The sequence below is a fragment of the Apteryx mantelli genome, chromosome 7 (assembly GCF_036417845.1).
Source record: "Apteryx mantelli isolate bAptMan1 chromosome 7, bAptMan1.hap1, whole genome shotgun sequence".
Classification (NCBI taxonomy): Eukaryota; Metazoa; Chordata; class Aves; order Apterygiformes; family Apterygidae; genus Apteryx; species Apteryx mantelli.
The window spans coordinates 30198278-30219793 of NC_089984.1; the positions used below are offsets into that span (position 1 = coordinate 30198278).

The 21516-nt window shown below is 49.0% G+C and overlaps 1 protein-coding gene across 2 annotated transcripts in view; it reads left to right on the forward strand.

Moving 5' to 3' along the window:
- Positions 1-5798: 5798 nt before the first annotated feature.
- WBP1L (WW domain binding protein 1 like) overlaps positions 5799-21516 on the forward strand; it is a 61601-nt gene continuing 45883 nt past the window's right edge. The window contains exon 1 of one of the 2 annotated variants that reach the window (XM_067300191.1): positions 5799-5886. In XM_067300191.1, the coding sequence (XP_067156292.1) occupies positions 5800-5886 (87 nt within the window). In that variant the 5' untranslated portion in view covers position 5799. The remainder of the gene's footprint in view (positions 5887-21516) is intronic. The other variant, XM_067300192.1, reaches the window with a different exon arrangement.

Genomic DNA, 21516 nt, shown 5'->3' on the forward strand with positions numbered 1-21516 from the left:
GCAGCCTTCCTGGAGAGGCTTGCTGTGCTGCAAATGGTCATCCAGCAGGGGACAAGGGGAGGTGACAGTGCCGGGCTCGGGGGGGGGGGGGGGGGGGCTCCTTGTCCCATGGGAGCCGCTTGTCTTGGCCAGGCACACAGGAGCCGAACTGGGAGCATCGGTGTCTGCGTGATGCTAACCTGGCTCTGCCCACCTGCCCTCTCCCATCCCCGAAGGAGAGAGGCTTGAGTTGGCTGCAGCCTATTTTTGGAGGAGGAAGGGGTCCCCGGCGCTTGGCCCCAGCCCTGGCTGGCCACCCCACTCTCAGCCAGCAGCATCCAGACTCTGCTTGCTGGTGCATGTCCCCCGGTGGGACAAGCACGTTTGCAACCAGCCGCATGCACGCGGCTGCCCAGAGAGCCCTGCAGCCCAGCGGATGGTCGCACTCATCCCTCCAGCCGGGAGTATGTGTCCGATCGCAGAAAGCGGCAGCGTGCCAGCTTCAGCAGGATGCCCTCGTGGAGGCACAGTATCTGCAAAGGGTTTTCTGGTATTAACTGCTCCACCTCCACAAAGACAGCAGCTGAACCCAAAATGTACTTCTTGAAGGGCCAGGCTGTATCTGCAGCAGGTTCAATTCTGCCTGAGCAGCAACAGGCAGAGGATGATGTCTCTAGGCTCATGTAGCTACAGCTGCAAAACTGCACAGAAGCGCTGAAATAATTAATAGGTTAACGAAAAGTGGAAAAACAGGTTCAAATTTGTGCATCTGTTCCCTGGGCTTTATTAGATCTCTTGTTAATGCACAATTAAAAAAGAAATAGATAAGCCCCTGAAATGAAACAGATGTCATTCCTACCGGGAGTGGGAAGAGGCCACAAAGAGAGATCTCTGCTGTCTGCCTTTCTTTGGCTCCTTAATTCAAGTTTGTCTTTCTCTGCAGCTAAAATCATGTTGAGCACTTTCAGGAAGGTACCTGGAGCAGCCTGGGCTGTATTGGGGTCCAAGGAGCCTCTGACGTGCTTGGGAACGAGGCGATTCCCGTAATGTGATGTGCCACAGCTCTGTAAAGCTGCTCCTCCCATGTGCACCCCAGTGGTGCCCTTGCCGCTGGCCCATGTCTGCAGTGCGTGCCGGGAGGTCCGGCCCCTGCCCGGAGAGGTGCATGCCACAGATGCCAGGGCAGCACCCACCCGAAGCACAGGCTGGGAGCACGGTGGAAAAGCCTCCCTGGTTTTGCCACTCCTTCGTTCCTGTCCTGCCAGTGTTTTGCTCCACCAGAAAGTGAGGCCGGAGGGGCAAATGCAGGGCTCAGAAAAGAAAGTGGTGCCAGGTGCTACCTGGCAGTGGTTTTACAGCACCAACTCAGCTTGCAGAAAGCTGCAGCTTGCGTGAGCTCCCCGGGAGCCTGCTCCCGAGGGACAGCGCAGTGGGAGGCAACTGGAGACGGTGTCCTGCTCCCAGATCAGCTCTGCGTTTCCTGGGGAGCTCCAGCAACCGTCCTGGCAGCCAGTGCAGGTGACGGCTGTGCCCCAGTCTGTGTTAGACTGGATCGACACTTCCTGGCTGCATCATGGCCAGCTTTCCCTGGACTCCCCCCTGCCTGGATTGGGCATCTGGAAATGGGGGATCCAGGCCCTTTGAGCAAGAGATGAACAGGCATCCTCTGCTGCAGGGTGGGTTATAGCAGAAATACCAGCATTTTTGCTTTCTCCTCCTCTTCCTCCTGTTGCTTTGCAGTTCCTGGGGCGGCAGCCTCAGGGGGTTGTTAGATGTGCCCTGCACTGGCGACAAGGTCTCCAGGTTTTTGGCCGAGGGCTCTGTGCCTGTTTGGGAGACGCACCCAGACCTCTCAGCACAGCTGGATGTCCCTCTCCCAGCCAGCAGCACATGGCCACGCTTCCAGCAGGAGCTCTGGGAGGTGCCGGGGTGGCTGAGCTCTGCCCCAGGGAGACCAGGTATTGAATCCTCCCTGATACAGCCGGCATGGGCTCTGCTGGCAAACCACAGCCCCTGGCCGTACTGGAGGGGCGATGGAGCAGGGAGACTCTCTGAAGAGCTGCTGCCATCTCATGCCCACGAAGTACTCCCAGCTCTCCCGGCCTAGTTCTTCAAGGGATGTGGGTATTGCTCATCGCTCTTGGCCAAAGGAAGAGGGTTGCGCTGGGCTCAGAAGATCAGGAAGTTAACCAGCGCCATCCTAGAGACAGAAAAACCCCCCAGAGCTTGTAGCAGTGGATTCCCTCCCCAGATCTATGTGGATTTATGCCAGCTGACATTTCAGTTCAGTGGGGTTTCTAGGTTGTAGATCTGGGATCTCCCCTGGAGAATTCAAGTCATTGCATCAGCTCATGATGTTCTGGTGTCAGGAGATGGCTGCTGCGGTGGGTGTCTGCTTGCGCTCCCTAATGCTTTATCGTTCCCCAGCCTGCCGTGGCCCTGCCAGGAGCGGAGGTGTTGCAAGCCAGGCCGCAGTCAGCAAGTCCCTGCGCTGCACCAAAATCAGCCATGGCTCTGTCTTCAGCCCAGCTCTGCTGTCACATCTCTGCCCTCACCCACATCATTTTGGCCAGCTCTGCCTCCATTTCTCAGCACTGCAACAGGAAGGAAACTTCAGCGCCAGGGATCAAAGCCGGACTCATCCCTGTTTGTAAAGGGCTGCAAGTGTTAATTACTCTCCAGCGATGAGTCACGCCTGATCTGGGCTCGTCCCATGGTCCCACGCGTTTGCCTCCTTCTCCCTGCTGTGCCTTTAATTTCAGGGCTAGCTGGGAACAGGAATAAAGCTCCTTTAATAACTGTGCGTGGCTGAAATGTCAGTGCTCCAGCATATTTACAGCCTCCTTTACAATAATGATGAGACCAAAGATGTCTCGTGGGGCTGCAGCGGGGCCCAGAGACGGGCTGTGGGAACCTGTGAGCCTGTGAGTCTCCTTTGATGAATCAGCAGCCCCGGCAGGTAGACCTGGTCCATCCCTCCTTCTCCAAATGCTGGGGAGGTTCATTGACCTGGCTCCCCATGGAAAGAAGAGCAAGCAGTGTGCCTGCGTAATGGGTTAACTCCTGCAGGCCCCCACTGCTGACACTTGGGCAAGCTGCTTCAGCAGGGTAAGGTGCGTCCCAAGCATTGCCCTGCTTGAAAAATCCCAGTGGTAGGAGATAAGCCGCTAAGCTGTGGGGTTTTTTTTTTGGCTTTTCTTAACATGTTATCTGAGCATCTGATAAACCTCATTGGGCCAGTCCCCTGCGGAGCCTGTCTGACATGCAAGGAACAGCGGTGCAGAAAGCCTGTATTACTGCCCAAGAAACATGAGACATTTCCTCCAAGCTGTGAATTAAAATTGAGTCTCCTGCACCCCCACTTCCTCTCACTGCCCAGAAACAAGCCCAGGCGGTGGACTGCTGTGGCTGGGACATGCTGTGCCAAGATCTTTGGGGTGGTGGCAGAACTTCTTCTCAACGTCTTGCACTTCTCCCCAGATGCCCCCCTGGAGCAGCCACTGCTCTCTGTTGCAGTTTCTTCCAGGGTTATTTTCCAGCAGCCCTCACCCCTGCTGTCTGTTGTGTCCAGCACACACAGATTTGTGAGGATAAGGGAATATTAACTGAGCCACAGCTGGGTTCAGACCTAAGCACGATGCAGCTTCTGGAGCACCCTGCTGGAAGCTGCCTTGCAGGACCAGGAGACATTTGCTGCTGCTCTTCTTGCTAAAAGCACCTTTTAGTACCTGTTTGTAACATTTTCCTCCCCAAGCAGGCTGTGTGTTTGCTCAGTGCACAGAGAGAGCACTTTATTAATAAACCTGAGTGAAAGTAGCTGGTTTTAGGGCTTGTGCGGCACTTTCTGAACCAGCCCTTTGATGCAGACCCGAACTCCACCACAGCACAGCATTTCTTCCCAAGGCTGAACGTATGCTCTCACTCTTCAAGGAAAAAAGAAGCGGAGGAAGACTGTGCATAGCCCTCCTGTATTGGTCTGCTTTGGCCAGGGTGTTCAGCCCAGACGATGCCCAGGCTGTGCCAGTCGGTGCTGCTCCGCGGTTGCACTAGCCTGGCTGATATTAAGCCTTGACCATGAACGAAGCTCCTCCAACACAGCCGGCAGAGCATGAGCCCGGGGAGCCCCAGGCTGGCCAGGGCCAGGAGGATGCTGCGTTTCCCCATCTCATTGGGGAAGGCTTCATCCAGACCCATAGTCCGAGATACGGCCGCTGACATCCGCTCCATCCCAGCGGGCTCTAGCTCAGCTCAGGAGAACCAAGGAGAGCGACGGAGAGGAGGACAAAGTCTCTTAGGCGGGTGCCACCAGTGCTGCTTCCCCTCTCCCAGCAGTGCCAGTTCACAACAAGTCCTGACGTGGCGAGTCCTGGCGCAACGTCCTGGCACGGTACTACGATAAAGATGCACAGACTTTGTGTTTTGCTTCCCTGTTATCAGCGAGCTGAACAAACACTCCTGCCGCAGGGAATGACATGCTCTTTTGTATTTTTACCCAAACAAGAGTGTGTTCAAGACCTGGGTGAATCAGCAGCCAGAAACACTGAGTCTTTGGAGTTTTGCCTCAACAAAGCAACAAACATACAAAAACCCCAAACTGCTCAAGTGTGGAAATTTGACTGGAGACCGTCCCACACAGACAAAGTACCCAAAGCAAAACCAAAACGGGAGCACCCATGCAAAACTGCAGGTAGGAACTGTCCAGCCCGGCGGGAGCGGCAGCGCGCCCGGAAGGACTGCTGGTCCCGTGGCCAGTCCCACAACGCGGTTGCTGTTTGCTCTCGAGCCTTTGCCTTGGCAGGTGCTAGCAGAAGGATGTGACGGGCCTGGCACAAACAAATGCCTTCACTGCAGGATGTTTTGAGCCCAGCCTGATGCTTCTGCAGCCGTTTTAACCCCCTCTCCACAAAGGTCTCCTGGTGTGCCCCAGATCCGGATGGGGCGCTTGGATTTGGGGCTCTTTGTGGCATCGCAGAAGGGGCCAAGCAAGGATTAAGGCAAACTGGGAGCTTTGATGCACTGCCCATAAAACCTTGCCCAGTTCCCACCGGGGGATGGCAGGGGCCGAGCAGGACGGCAGGCGCGCACACTGGGGCAGAGGATATTTGGGAACCTGGTTATACCCAAGCTGCAGTTTGCATGTGAACACGGGAACGACTGTCCCAGCTCAGAGACCACCGAGCATGGGATCGTGCATCCAGGGCAGCACCCGTGTAGAGAAGACCAAGAACAGGACAAGCCTAGAGGTTGTGGTTTCTGGGCGTCGGGGCAGAGCAGCACCACAGCTGGGAAATCGGACAGCGCCGGCACGGCCCGGGCGCCTGGTGGGGACAGCCTGGGGTGCCACCGGGACAGGCCCGGGCCGGCTGCCCCAGGGGAGCCTCGGGGCCAAAGACGGGCCCTTCGGCCACTGGGGTGTCAGAGAGGCTTTGGCGGGTGCTCCCGCTCCCTCCTGCTCTGCAGCGATGGAGGGTCCCGGCTTGTCCCCGGGGCGCTTCGCGCTGGGGGCTGCAGGGCCAAGGGGCACCCCAGCACCTCCACCAACACCTCCTTCCCACCACTTCCGCCACACACAAGATGGCAGCACCTTCCCTGGCCTCCCTCCCCGGCGCTCCACACTCAACATGGCAGCTCCCAGCGCACTGCCCCCGCCCCTCTCGGGGCTGCCCTGAGCGATAGCGAGGCGAGCCAATAGCCCGCCGAGAGGCGCGCCGTCCGCCCAATGGGTAGGCGGCGTGGGCGGGGCGGGGCGCGGGGTGCCCCCTCGGCTCCCGTCCCGGGCCGCAGTCGGGCTGGGGAGGCGGGGAGCGGGGGGTGGGGGGGATGGCGAGGAGGCTCCGCGCCGCCATGGCCCTGCTGCTCTTCCAGGCCCTGCCCGAGGGGCTGCCCGCCAGCGTGGAGCCCGCCCAGGTAGGGGCTGCCCCGGGGGGGCCGGCTGGGGGGCGCCGGGCTGGGGGGCTGGCGCCCCTGCGGTGGGCAGGCGGCCTGTGTGGGGCGCACAGGCCGGGGGGGTGGACGAGGGGTGCCTGCGCCCTCTGGGGGGGCAGTTGGGGGGCTGGTCGTGGGGTGCCTGTGCCTCTGGGGGCAGGTGGGGGGCTGGTCGTGGGGTGCCTGTGCCTCTGTGGGGTGCTGAGGGGCTGGTCATGGGGTGCCTGTGCCTTTGTGGGGTGCTGGGGGGTGTTTGTGGGTCTGGGGGCTGGGCATGGGGTGTCTGCCCCCTGGGGGGTGTTTGTGGGGCTGGGGGCTGGGCATGGCGTGTCTGTACCCCTGGGGGCAGGTGGGGGGCTGGTCGTGGGGTGCCTGTGCCTTTGTGGGGTGCTGGGGGGCTGTTTGTGGGGCTGGGGGCTGGGCATGGCGTGTCTGTGCCCCTGGGGGGTGTTTGTGGGGCTGGGGGCTGGGTATTGGGTACCTGTGCCCCCTGGAGGGGTGTTTGTGGGGCTGGGGGCTGGGCATAGGGTGCCTGTGCCCCTGGGGGGTGTTTGTGGGGTTGGGGGCTGGGCATGGGGTGTATGTGCTCTCTGGGAGGGTGTTTGTGGGGCTGGGGGCTAGACATGTGTATGTGCTCTCTGGGAGGGTTTTGGGGGCAGGGGTCTGGGCATGGGGTTCCTGTGCCCTTTAGGGGGAGTGTTAGTGGTGTTGGGGGCTGGGCATGGGGTACCTGTGCCTCCTGTGGCAGGGATGTAGTTGGGGGGGGTCATGGAAGAGCATGGCAGGGGTTGGAGCACATAAGGAGCTGAGCATGGGGTGCTGTTGTCTCTTGTGGTTGGGGGAAGGGGCTTTTGGGGGGGTTACCCAGGGTTTTTAATGAAGCTGGATGGGGTGCAGAGACCCGGTATGGGTGTCTGTGTGTCTTGGGGGGTGCTTTGGGCTAAGGGTGAAGGTGGCTGTTGCAGGACACGGAAGAGGGGTGTTTCATGCAGGGTGACTAGAGATAGGGGAAAGATGGCTACAGACAGGGCACAAGATTTGAGAGTTGGCAGGTGTGCAGGGACCTGCGGGTGAAAGTGCATGTGTCCTTCAGGGGTGGCAACAGAGAAGAAGGTGGCTTGTGAGGGGCTGGGGGAGGTTTGGGATGGGCTGAAGAGTGGTCACGGGGCAGCTGGCCAAGGGACTTCTGTTGGTAGGGAAATGGGATTTGCCCAGTGTTGGGGCAGCTGGTCATGCCCTTGGTGGACACTTGAGGTGCGCAGGCCAGAAGGAAGGTAAGCTGGCCTTTTTGTGGCATGAACTATGGTGGGGAGGTCCATTGCAGGCCTCTGGGCTGGGGGAAGGAAGGGGGAGTATGTTTCTGTTGGGGTGAGGGAAACTAGGCCTGTCTTTGTAGACTCTGACCACCCCTTTACTGCCTCCTTCATGCCTGGAAAGGGTTTTAACAAGGTTAATTCTCTCTCCTTCATCTCTTTACTGCGTTTTCTGGCTATGCCACCATGTGCACCATTCAGATCTTCAGCATTGTTCTTAGGTGCCCCGTACGTAGAAGCCCATAAACCTTTCCCACTGTGCTCAGTATCATCCGGAGAGGACTGTACTAGGCCAAGTAACCTGGACACGAACTGGAACTTATTGTTCATGGAGTCATGATATCTTTTTCACCTTGTGTAGAACATAAATCAAATACGATGACTTGTGATTTGATGCAGTGCATCACATGGGAGGTAGAAATCATATGAATTTTTTGAAGGTCTAAGCCAGTGAGATGTGGATCTGTGACTGTAGGCCATAGGTGCTGTGGGCTCCACGGTGCTTAATGTCACAGGGGTGTGTGTTTGGAGTGTCTCTTCTGGAAGAGGTCCCTTGAGATACCTCCCAGTGCTTCTGGAGTGCAAAGAGATGGGGAGTCTGGCTGTGTCTGTGAGGTATCTCAAGGGACTTCTTCCAGAAGAGACCCCAAATCCCCTTCAATTGCACAGAGGCTAGGTGTTCGTCATTGCTGCCCCAGGGAGCCAGGTGCAGGATAGTGCCAAACTGTATGTTTTCCATGCTGTCTCAACTGACTTTGACTGATGGAAATTTGCTCTATTTCATCTGGGAGATGAGGTTTGTAAACTAAACGTATATAAGCCTGTCTCAGGTCCGTGCTGCTCTCTGGTTGTTGTGGTACTCCAGCTGCGAGCAGTGGTCAGGTGGTAGGATAATCTGTACAAAAGCTGTGAAAGTCTTCAACCATGTACATGCTAATAAAAATACCATACCTGCTTTGAAGACTGAAAGATCCTCCTTGTCCCATACAGCTTATACCTTAGGCATGGAGCAGGTAGAGGAGAGGAATAGGAAGTGGAAAAAGAGGAAAGGAGAAGGAAGGAGGACATGTAAGCAATAATAGAACTAGATTGCTTGTGGGATAGTTGTGTACATGACTTGCGGATCTCCTCTTCAGTCAGTGTACCAGAAATAGTCTTAAAAAAATAAGTCTGGAGGGGTATGATATATGAGGGTGGAGAAGAGGAGCTTTGGTGGCATATGTTTTCTTTAGAGCACCTAGATATGGTTGCATCTTTTACTCATTTTCTTTTCATAGTTTATCTATATAAAGCTCAGGCTGCTTATTTTAGCTTTTAATGTAGACTCTGTCTGTCAAAAGGCTGGTATTATCTCGCTGTGTACTACAGATTGACAGCTACCCACTCAAAAATGATAGTGGTAATGTAGGATCTGGAAAATGAGCATGTAACAAAACTTTGTCTGCTCTTGTGTTGCCTTAGACTGTGTTTCTGTCAGATCTGATGGGCTCATAGAGAAGAGCTGCGATGGGGCAGTGCTGGACTTGGAAGATCTCTACAGCAGTGGTTCCTACATTTTTAGCTGAATCCCTGACAGCATTTGGCTCTTGTGCTCTCTAGATCCTTGCTGCCCTCACTGCCTCTCATGCCTGCTGCCTACTTCCATCTATGCTTCAGGCATTTGCTCTGCCCTGCTTGCTCTGGCTGTCAGGGAGAGCTTATAGTTCAGGGTCCGTGCCTCACCTCTCAAAATTGGCCCGTAGACCAGGTGGTCTAAGGCTGGGAGGTGCCGCAGGAAATGCGTCCTCTAAATAATTCAGGAGGTGGAGCTGTACTGCCTAGCCGCACTGAACAAACATTCCCGAGAACATGCTGTACTGGGCAGGAGGGTCTGATTTTTCAGGTTAAAATAAGTCCAGGCTGCCTAGGGTCTTAAAAGGTCTTTCTTTTAATTAAGGTTTTTTTTTTTTTTAGGGGGGCGGGGGGAGGAGAAGGAAGATAATTAGCTCAGCACCATCCAGAGTCCATGTTGCTTAACTGTCTCCCTGACTGTTCTTTGCAATTTCACTTGTAATCAGAGCACAAAGCTCTGTTAACAGGAGATGAAGCATTTATCAGCAATTTAAGGGCAGAAATGTTGCGATTATGTAAAAAATTAAAATCAGGGTAAACACCACAGGAAAAAGAAATCTAGCTGTGTTCAGTTATGACTGTGCTCATATGACCTTAACTGTGTACCTTAACTGTACTCTCTTCTATCAGTTTGAGGGCAAGAGAAATGGGGGAATAAGAAATAAATATATTAAAAAATTAGCTTGATCAAGGTTTTTAACCACAAATTTTGTACATAAATCATAATTCTACTGTAGTATGTCTCTACAGGGCAGAGTAAAGGTTATTTGACTATGTTAACTCTCTGTCTGCTTCCCATGGCATGTAGCTTAATTATCACATAATTTTCTCAACAGTTGTTTTCTTTAAAAACAAGAGATTTAAGTGAACGCTAACAATGCAACAAGTTTGAGGAATCCGTGTTTCCCTAATAAGGTGGTTTTGAGCCAAAATCTGACAGAAGCATTCTCTTCTTAAAAACCCATTTCATCCCAAATTAAAGACTTTGCTTGAAGTACTGGGACTTGAGGGATGATTCATCGTGTGTGACAAAGAGGACAAATCCTTGCTTTAAGGAAGAGCTCAGCATGACTGTCGCTGCGGCTAACACCCCCGTAAGACCGTGTTTCTGGTCAAGGCTGCAGTCTAGCTCTGGCCACAGCTCCAATTGCCAAGAGTTTGGCTGCATTTGGGCCTTTTGAGAACATCACTTCAGGTGGTGGCCTGTTTGTGAACAGCAAGGCCTTAATTACCCAGTATGAGAGAGGGTTATCTCCTCATCTGTAAATTTAAGACAATGTTTGTTGATTAAGCTTTAGTTAGTTGGTTGCAACTGCACTCCCATGTCTCCTGGGTCCTTCAAGAGGAGAGCTGCTTATATAACTGTAAGATATATTTTGTCTGCCATGATATCTTTGTCTGTGACTCTTGGTTTTTGGCTTGCTGATTTCTACAGTTTTGGCAGGAGGCAGCAGAGATCAAAGTACGTCCTGTACTTGCTCAGAACAGGAACCTCTAAATAACTCTGCGGATTGGATTAAGGACGACTCGTACTGTGACAATTTTACCACCGTGAAGTCCAGTGTCTCATCTGTATAGCACACTTTCCCACTGATTAAAGTTCTTGCATTTGTGACTTGCCCTCACAATAGCATACAGTGCTGTGAGGCTTTCTGCTTGCATCACTGCAGCTGTGCAGCAGATGTAAAGCCTGGTTGAAAGGGTTGAATGCATCCTGGGTAGGAGCATGGCAATTCTCTTCAGCGTAGTAGAAGCAACTCTGTAACTAGGACCTGTAAATGCCCTTCTGAGGATTTGCCCTCACCCTCCAAATATTAATTGACCAAAAACCTAACATTACCTTAAGAATAAATTTGGTCAGCTTTTGTAGTTTGTAGTCTGGTGGAGGGGAGAGCTTGCAAAGCTTCGTCTGCCAGAGTTATTTAGATATGGTTGGGGATTTTTTCCATCCTCTCGACCTCACAAGCCAAGCCGGGTCAGTCCAGGTCAGCCTGGCCTGGTTAGCAGCAGCATCCAGCAGGTGGCATTCCCCCTGCAGCTGTCCCAAAGCTGCAGCTCTGTTGGATGCTGCTGCTGGGTAGCAGAGATCATGCCCAAGGCGGTGATTTCCCTATTGGCCCTTTTAGTGAGACAGAGGGATGGATGTGGTCAATGTTCAGCCACGTTTCAACAACAGACAGCTATTTGGCCCTGGCTAAAACACCCATCGACCCTTAGCTCTGATTCTTAGGAGTGCTGCTCTCCTGAGCATCTTCAGGTAGTTACTTTTGTTCTGCTGGTAAAAGTGGGAACTGTGCTCTTTTAGATAGCTCTGTGGGCCTGTATTAAACCAACGTTATGTTGAGGTTGACCTTTGTCTTTCAGTGGTATTTGAAAGGCATTAACGTAGGTAATATGTTGTCTTTCTTTGTATTCTGAAAATACATGGACATCCTCTGTGGTAATGAGTTGCCCACTCATTTTGTTTTTTATTTTGTTTCTTTAAGTCATTTTGGGAAGGCTGGGAGATTGAATAGTCATTAGCCAAAGGCAAAAAGCTAGTAATGGGCTGATCTTCTGGCCTAGCTCTCCCTCCAGTGTTGTCTGTGCTGTGCCCTTTGGTTGTGGCCATGCCTGTGCAAATCTGTCCTTGTCGAGCATGTTCTGGAGGTTTAGTAACGCAGAGCTGCGTGTGGCCTCTTGTTCTGTCTCATGCCAATATGCATGTTTGGTACTGGGGTTTGCGATGTACCTCTAATCTGCGCCACTCTGATAACTGTTTTACAGGGTACAAGGTAAGAATTTGCCCTTTCTGGTCGGTTACATAAGAATCTTCTTCACTTAGTAATGCATTTAACTGGTGACTTTATGGCTGTACGTGCTCCTATCTTGCATACATTTGCATGAGTTCCTGGGCATGAATCCAGGCCAAATAGGTGAACTGCTCCTGCCAGAGTTGCACTGCAGTCTTTGCAACATGGAGGAAAGTACACAGCACGTCAGAGACATCTCAAAGGCAGTCTTTGAGTTGGGGAAGGTGACAATCTCAGAAGGGCTATTAATCACAGCAGAGCAGAGATGCTTGTTGCGTGCTGCAGGACAACCTGATTACCAGGTTTTGATCTGGGCTTCTGAATCAGAAGAAAGTGAGCCCACAGTTTGGGAGAGTACCCCAGTATGGCTTCATGGAGAGATGCTGATGGAGTACAGGCTCCTCCTGCTCCCCTGTGTGGTTACAAAACCCATGGATAACAAGCTTGGTTTTGAGATGCCAACAGCTGGTGCTGTAGCAATGGAGCTCTCTGAGTCAAAACCTAGCGCGGCTGAGCCTGTGAGCAGTGCATATAACAAGCACGCCCGAAATAACAGCTGGCATGGAGAGAGCAGGCTTGCCAAGCAGGAATTGCCTGGCTATACCTTGACAAGGAGCGTGTTGGTGCAGTTGCATCTTTCATGCTTTTTTTTCATGATTTTTGCAGATACTGTTTGACTGTAAATGAAGGCACAAGGTGCTGTAGAGACCTGCCGCTTATCTGCTTACACAAGGAGGAACTGCATTTTTTTCTAATGACATGATTATTGGTGGGATCACTGCCCCTACTATTATTTTTAGATGACCCCTGTAGTCTCTGCAATGGCTTGTGAAACTGCCATGGAGCACCTGGCTGGAGAGGGCTTCCTGGGTGCAAAATGAGGTAACACGTGCAGCTGACCAAACCACTGGATGCCAGTGTGGCCAGTGCCACCTGGCATGCTGTGTCCTGAACAACACCTGCAAAGAGAAAGGAGGGACTTTATTTTGTTCAGAGACAACTCGTGTTGCTGCTGGTTTGCAGGCCTCCTCCACAGAGCCAGTAACTTCATCTGTCGTCACCTGAGCTGAGACCAAACCAGCAAGAGAAAAAAGGATATCTTTTGTGCCCATATCCTTTCAATGATGGTGATGTGCGCAAATATGTACTGCTGTTTCCTGTCACTTAACTTCCTCCTTGTGTCCTGGGTTTGTAAGAGAAATCTGCAGAAAATTTAAATGCAGTTTCCTGACTCTTACTTCTTCGCAAGCACTTTTACGTCAGCACATTGTACAGCAAACCCAATTATTGACAGCACGCTGACGGCTTGCTAGCAAGTGACAACTTGAGCATACGAGAAATCACCAGTGTGTTGGGAGACAAAGCTTCTTTGCCATTTAAAATAGTGTTGCCCTCTTGCTGATAATGGGTTGCAGAGGTGTACATGGGCATGTTCTTACAGTTCTCACCAGCCGTATGGTCTTGGGTATAGGGATATGGGAGAACAGGAACATCTGTCCACCTAAGTTCGTGAAGTGGTCATGGCTCCTGAATTGCAGTGTGTTGTAGGCTTCGGTTGTTACGGTGCAGAGGAGAGTTCACAGGCGTTTGTTACCTAAGGGGGAGGCTGTAAGTTGGGGGCCAAAATGAGGAGCAATTTTTCAGACATCTTCCTCCAGATCTTGGTTCTGCTCCCTTTCCCTTCAGTTGGGCTCCATGAACGGCATGACCAGTTTCTCAGACTTGTCCTTGTCCTGTTCCAAGTCCTCTCCTCCATCTCGCTCGCAGGTTTTGGTTGGCACCTGATGTCCTGCAGCAGTTTATCTGAGCCCTTTCCTTTCCTCATGGGGGTTTAAGGCATAAGGACCCTGAGTGGAATCCTGAGGGCTAGCAGAGGAAAGCATTTACATGAAGAAATGAAAGATCCACTAGTAGTATATAAAAAAAAAAATCCCTCTTTTTCCTCTTCTGCATTACTATGAGGCAAAAGTTTGCTGCTTCTGGCAGTGATATGTTTTTATTTCATCTCAAGTTCTGGTCTGCACAAGGCAGTGATAGAAATTAGTGAGGCAACGAGGCAACTCAAGAGCAGAGGTCTTTTTAGGAGGAGGGATCTGTGAGGTATCATGATCAAAGCAGAAACTAATTGTATCTTAGCTCTATTTCAGGCTAAGGGAGCCTGTCAAGATACTGATTTGCCAAAAGTCCTGGAGTGGGACAGAGTGATTTTTACCCAGGAAAACAGTGAATTCTGTTGATACCAAGAAGACAGTTTGCAGAAGGAGGCGAGCTTTATGCAGTTATCGGTCAGGGGGTGCGTGTGTGCGTGTGTCCCCATTAATAATTTTTGAACCTGCTGGCCACTTTGAACCAAATTTGACAAAGAGAGAGAGGCCTCAAAGATGTGTAAGATTTCAACAATTCCTGAAAGCAGGTAGACACAGAGAGATCCTAAAAAACCAGAAAAAGCATCACTGACTAAAAAGCTACAATTGGGAGCTTATTAAGCACTGGGAAATTTGTGAGACAGTCGTTGACTGGCTTGATATATGCCCTAGCTTCTGTGCAAGCTTCAGTTGGAGCTCACAGTTTCCTAGGCTGCAAAGTCAATCAACCTTGTGGAACAAATTGAGAGGAGGTCAGCTTTACGGAGCTCCAGTGGTTACAGAACTACTTTTATTTTTCTTTTTTTGTGTCCTGCTGGCTGAACAGCAAATTGAAGGGGAAAAGGCTGATAAGCTGTAGAGACAGCCATGAAGAGTGTGTTTTGCCGGGAATCTCACCAGCCATCTTGAGCTTTCCTTGTACAAAAGGTGTCGAGCATTGCCTGTTGGAAGCTGGGAGGAAAATCAAACATTAATGGCATGCCAGCAGACGTTGCAGAGGCTTTTTAATGAGGAGAACTGAGTCACACTTTTCTCTCATGTCCTAGCAAAGACAGTGTTGCAGACAGATATGATCAGAAGGTCAAGCACTGTTGTCCATATGAGACTTTTTTTTTTTTAACTTAATATGGAACTGGAGCTTATAATCAAGACAGTTTAGGATAATGCTGTCACCGAAATCACCTTTTGGTAACAATGCTGTCATTCAAACAATAATTGTGACAGCCACGCCAGAAGCGTGACATTGAAAGAGTCCAAACATGCAGAAATACTCATCCTTGCCAAGCTTTATATTCCTGATGGTTTGTAATAAGTTTTTATTTGTTAATACTGTGTCAGTAGTTGCACGTTTAAAATTTCTTCCCCGCATCCTCTTTTAAATCTCAAGTGGTGGATGGTGGCCAACAAGAAGCCACAGAAACTGCATGTCTCCTGCCTCCAACAGGAGCTCAAGCCGTTCCATTGCACCAAGTGCTCCCTCTGACAGTAGTTGTACTGGTTGTGGGCTAAAAAAACCATCCTGCGGAGCTGGCAGCGTGCTGCAAAAGCATCTTTTAAAGCTGTCTGGCTGGACTAAACAGGAGTTTTAGTATACTGGTATAGAATGAAAGGGTTAAATGCTGGCTGGGATCAGTCTCAGCCAGGACCCAGGGGAAGGGCTGGAAGTGGTGGTGGGCTTCCTGCCAGCAATGGTAGTAAAGGTGGGGCAAAACCTTGGAAGAATACAACGTATCTTCAAGGCCAGGATTTAGACTGGCTGATCTCATCCTAAATATCAATTTCTGTAATCATATCACCAAAATTACCAAAAATGTTCCTTCCCCCCATTCTTGGGGAGAGGAAAGTCTTTTATTCAGATAGAGTCTGAAAGACCTTTACTGTGTGCTTGGAAAGCATTTAATACAGCTACCTGAATGTGAGTGAAGGTCATGACTCATGTCTGGGTCTCTTGTGTGATGAATTCCTGCTTTTGTTACCGGTTGTCTCATCTGTTAGTTTGCAGACCGCTTTTCAAACAGCAAATGCTGAAGAGGAGGAGGGTTGAGTGTGTATTGTGTTGTCTTCAAATTACCCTGTCATTTTGACTTCTGTCTTTTAAAAAGAAGCTAACTTCGCAAACAGCTTTCATTGACTCTTCAGTCTCGGGTGATCTGAAGTTTAGATAAAACAGGCTTGCAGACATCTGTCACTGCTGACTGTCTCCGTTTGCTGACACTTAGCACTTTGACTCAGACAAAGCCAATCTTAACTTGCAGCATCAAAAATAAGTTAGCTCTTAATTTCTCTCTCTCCTCTTTTTAGCAGTATTGTTTTTTTGTCTGATTGTTCTGTTTCTTTCTCCTACCCATCTCATTAGGAATTTTTTGCATCTCGTACTTGATTATTAAATATTACCCTCGTGTTTGCTGCTCGTTATTTTATCAAGTTTCTTGCTTTTCTGCTCTGTCCTTGTATCCGCGTCCTTCCTGGGGCTTGCCAGAGTATGTGATCACACTAAATCACCAGAGTGGTTAGGCTGTGGGAGCAAGAGTCGTGAGGTTTATTCTCCTTTGGCCCACCCAGTGCCCGCAGGCCTGTCCCCTGACTGCAAAGTCTGAGGGTCATCTTTGCCTTAAATGATGAATTCAAATAACCCCAAAAGTCTGGAATGATTTTGCTCTTCATATGATTGTTTTTCCTTCTGAAAACCGTAGGCTGCTTTCTCTGGAAGGACTAACTGAACAGGAGGTCCTTCTTTATTTTCAGCATGCTGCATATTTATTGAGAAGTACTGTGCCAGGAAAACTTTGGATTATGGGACCAGACAAATCTGTTGTTGCCTTGTTTCACCTTTGCTGGCACATAATTCCAGGCTGATATGAAGTGTAAGGGCTTGCTGAATTCCCTGCGTGGACAGAGCTCAGACAAAACTCCTGTATTCACAACCTATTGCAGAGCAGATAAACTTCTGAGGACAGAAAGAGTGGCACTGATGATTCCTTGTATGTGTCGTATTATATAGTAGCATATAACCAAAATTCTCGCTATAATCCTGCTCCTAAAGATTTTAGAGGCAGGTCCCAAGGGATTAAATACCTCCAAGTGTGTCCTGATAAAACAGGACTATATTTGTTTATGTAAGCAATGAATATTTTGGCTTTGGCTTGAGAATGTAATGATCTGCAAAGGAAGGAAAAGAGCACTAGATGAGATGTTCAAAATGCATCTGTGAAATTGCCTGCCTGCCTTAGGGTGATCTGAAGGCTGGGTGAGCTGTTGGGGCTGATGTAGCCATTACTATGCAGGTAGTACACAGAAAGTTAATTTTACAGATCCTGAAACTTTAAGTTTTAGTGGCAATTTACAAGTTGGGATAGACTCTTAAACTCATTTATCTGCATTCTTGCTACAAGAGCTCTTTTTATCGCTAGCTCTCCTCTTGCACAGGCCCTGCCTGCCAACAGTTCTTCTGCAGGCACGTTCCTTCAGGACAGGGTGCAAGGTAAAACTTGTTTATGTTTTCAAATAATGTCTTTAATTAAAGAAACAGGCTTTAAAAATACTGCTCTTATCATGCTCAATCCATTAACTTTTTCATTTACAGCTCTCAAGCTGCTTTTGTATTTGTCAGCTTTTTCCCCTCCTTGACAGCAGGCATCTTGTATGTTGTAGACTGTTGAGATCTCTTGAGAGTGAAGTGTCTTGATAGTATACCTAGCCCTAAAGAGGAGTGGGAAGGTGGAAGATGGAAAAACAGACTTAAAGGAAGTTTTTTGTTTTTAGTTGTTGGTGGGTGTTTTTGAGGGTGAACTTAAAAATATTATCAAAAATAGAGTGATTTGTTTGTTTGTTTTTAAAAAGTCGCAGTGTGCTCTTGAGTCCTTCATTTGGCATGCTGGTGCTTTTTGCACGAACTTTTCAGTTCTGATCCTGGCTTATACCACATGTCACTGAACAAGTAACTTTAGATTTCTCATCTTAATGCCATCATTTTAGATGATGAGCGTGCTACGAGCTGTTTTCTTTGTATCACAATACTGGTAGTTGTGTGATACCTTGTGTATAAGTATTACATAATTTCTCTCCTCGGTTGGAGGCCTAAACAAGAGTCTTCAGGTCTGAATTATTAATTGTTAACTGAGAGACTTCTGTTTTTCTTCTGTAAGGTTTCGGTCCAAAGGTTTTCAATGGCCACGAGTGCTATGGTCAAACTGTATCTAATTATTGAGATAGTTTTATTGTTCTTGGCTCCTGCTGTGCTTGAGTGGGGACTATTCTTCTATTGGTCTGGAAAGCGTTACTGTCAATTATCAACTTGCGAAGACACATGAGAATCAAGCTTTTGGGCACCTCATGAATTGCATGTGCTGTTGACTGCACAGAAAACGAATATTCCAAGTGAAGCTTTTCCTTCTTCTCAACTCTTGGTTAACTGGTTCTGTAGTGAAGTCAGAAAGTTGAATTTCTTGTATCGTATTCTCCCTTGGAGGCAACAGAATGCGGAGATGCAGACTTGGGACTAAACCAGCAGGTTGAGTGAGCAGAGCTGTGAAACGAGAGCGAGCTTGCTGAAATCCAAACATAATATCTGAAAAGGGAGTACAGAACTTGAACTGGCAGCGCAAACTGTTTTGTTAGCTGCGTTTTAGCTTGAAAAAGCCTCAAACGTGTAGAACAGGGTAGTCTGTTTTCTAGACCTTCATAGCACATACCGAAATCTTCAGATGGCTGGGAACCACAAAACCCTACCTTTTTATTTTTATATCCATATATATATATATATATGGAGAGTGAAGGGGAGCAGGAGCCTGGAGCAGCTTGCCAGCAGGTCTGCCCACAGCAGGATGGTGCTGTGCTGGGCAGGCAGAGTGGTTTCCAAGTGCCCCCGAGATGCAGACGTCAGCACCCAAGCTTGCCTTGCTTTCTTTGGCAGTGGGGAGTTGGACTACCCAGCAACCCAGCTGCTGGGAAGGCTCAGATGTCTGATTTGTTTCAGTTCGTTAGATGATGGGATGCCTTTTGTAATACCCAACCTTCTGCAAAGGGTAAGAAGAAGCTCTGATATGTTGAAAAAGGTTGTTTTATGTTTGCACACTGAAGACACATCCTCCATTTCCAAACAAGCGTGTCTTGCTTCTTTTGCTATTTTATGTTGTACCTTTCATTCAGGTGATGGACTGAACCAGCCAGCTGGACTTCCGAGGTTTTTAGTGCTAACTGATCTCAGTCCTGGGTGCTTGGGCTTTCTGTAGAGCAGAAGCCTTTCAGGTAACCCTGCTGTCCTTCAGAAAAGAGACTGAACAGAGCACTTCTGCCTGGGTGATGGGTGTTCATACTTGCGGTCATCGCTCTCATTAATGTGAGAGCTTATGCTGTTTGTGTCAATAACACCTTTGATCCACTTACTTAAATTAGATAGTGGGTGTCCTGCAGAAGTGATCTCTGTAATAGGTGTGAAGTGCCTTGCAAGGTTATGCTGCCACATGATGGTTAATACAAGTTTATAAAACCAAGCTTTAGTCTGTAGACTATGAACAGTTTCCCAAGCACAGTTCTCCATGTTGTAGTCTGCAGCAAACATGATTTACTCTCAGCTGATTGACCTTGTGTGCACTTGTGCCCATGGAAGTAGCAGATGAAATCAAGTGGTCTGAGCACTAATCTGCAAGTCACAAACAGTAGGCTATTATTTAGTGAGAATGCACCACAAGCCTCTTGCTCCAGCATTCTCATTCAAAAGGTCACTTCCGTGAGTTTGTGAGCAGCTGAATTTAATGTTCTTTCTCGGCAAGGCAGGCCACACTGGAGAGCTCATAATTATAATAAATACAACTTTGTTCTCAGCTGAAAAATTCATCTGAAATAAATTTTTCCAGCCCTTCCAAGAAATGCTTCTAGTAAGATAAATAAAAGCAATTCTTGCCGATTTCGCATTCATTCAGCAGGAATGTCAGTGGGTGTAGGGTGCCTCCACTTAAGTCACTCATCACAGTGCCTTCTGGGCTCTATCAGCTTGTATATTCAATAGCTGGCCACGACTAGCATTTGCAAATTGGGTTTCTCGCAAACCACTTAAAGCCAAGTTTGTTATTTCCTACTTGGTTTGAATCCTGCTTACCACTCTGAGTAAAATCATTCTTAACAGCAAGTACAGAGAGTTCAGTTAGGCCCTCAGCTTGACTAAACTTTAAACAATGCTTTGATAGGTGCATCTGTTTTTAGGGACGTGCATGTATTTATACAAGCTTTTGTGGCTTTTCTGGTTGGCACTGCTGCGTAGGCAAAGTAGATTTGTTTGCTTCTGTGTTCTGTTTTGCAACACTGGAAATACAGAAAAAAGTCTCTGCCTAAACACAGAAGAAAAGCTTACAGGATTTTTTTTTTTTCCTGAACTTCTAAGCAAGTACTTAAGCAGAAAATCCCCTCTTTTGCTTTCATCTTTCAAAAGACTGAGCAGTGTGTGAAATACTCTTGACTTCCCTGATTATTTTTCTTTTTTGACCAAGTACAGCAACGGGGCTGTACTAGCTGGTCATGGTCCTGCTGAGAGCTGAGTCTTCGTGTTGTTTCTTTAGGTCTATGAGCAAGTCTAGTTACTTTTCAGGTTTTGGAGGAGCTGTACCAGGTGACCATCGAGTCTCTTTGTCCTTTCCCTGCAGAGATACTAGATAAGCGGTTCCCATCTTCTCCACTCATAGGCCTGACTTGAAACTGCCACGACCTTGGGTTTGGGAACCTCCTGGTATTATCGTACAGCTGCTTATTGCTGCAAGGTCGTTGTTTTGCAGGGCTCTGCTGCGGAAGCTGTGAGGCTGCAAGGGAGGAAAGACTTGTACGGCAATGTCAATGGTAAATGAAAGACAACGCAGCCATTCTAGTCTTTTGATGAGTTTGGACAGCCCTGTGCTCTTCTGCTTGGCATGATGAACCGCGTGTAAGCTGCAGCACCTAGCATCTTGTCTCACTGCCTTTCTTCCTTTTCTTTTTGGTGAGGGACAGGTGTGGAGGTCTTTCTAAAGGAAAGAAGAGCTTGGTTTCTGGCAGAGAGAAAGTGGAGGGAGCTCAGTGAAATCTGACCACTCAGACTTCATTAAATGGAAGTGATAGTCATGGGCCTGGGGAGGAGGGGTAGAAACTCATTTTACTTCCATTCATGTCTGTGTGCTAAGCTAGATATTCATCTCTCAAAGACTTGATATCTCTTCAAGCCACTGTGGATTTCTACTGATGCTGGAGAATGATCAAAGGGAAAATATGCTCTTTGTCATCAGACTATCAGTTAGTACCTTGGGTTGCATTCCGTATTGATCAGGAGCAGATTTCATCAGCGCTTAGATGATGACCGTCTGCCTCTTTTTCTCATGGTATTCTTCCCTCTCCTTGCTGGTTGTCTTTGTTCTTCCTGCTACATTCCTCTTCCTGCTGCAAGTCTTTGTGTTCGCTTTATTTTATCTATTGCAATGATCAGGGATTGCATGCTTGGTACTTGCTAATGAAGCTTCTTTGGCAGTGAGAGCACCAGGGAAGCTCATTTAAACAAAGTGGTGTTTTAGGATGTCTCCAGGCATCCTGACCCTATGTGCAGACACAGTTTATTTTTGAAAGGTTGTCTTGAACTATAGAGTTAGAAAATCGGTCCTAAAATGAAAACATACATTCTACAAAATGTGAATTTCACATGGGCTATGTAAACTTGTAGTTTGTGTTAGGTCTGGTCTTTGGAAAATATGCAGCACTGTTGTCCAGGAAGTTACAGTGCAAGAAACATGGGGAACTTCTGAAAGTCACGTTAACTGTGTCCCCTTGGAGAATTGCCTCAGCAATCCTGACCTCTGCATTACTGCCATGTGCTTTATAGGAGACTAGCAAAGGAGGTCACTTGGGCAATTGCCAGATTCTCTAGGTTACATACATTAGCACAGCGCTATGACCTGCAGCAAGAATAATGCTGTACTTCCCAGAAGACTGCCCAGAGACTCGTCCTCTGCCCCTGTGTGTGCGTGGTGCTGCTCTCATCTACAAAGCGCTATTTGCTTTGCTCCCTGCTGTGTT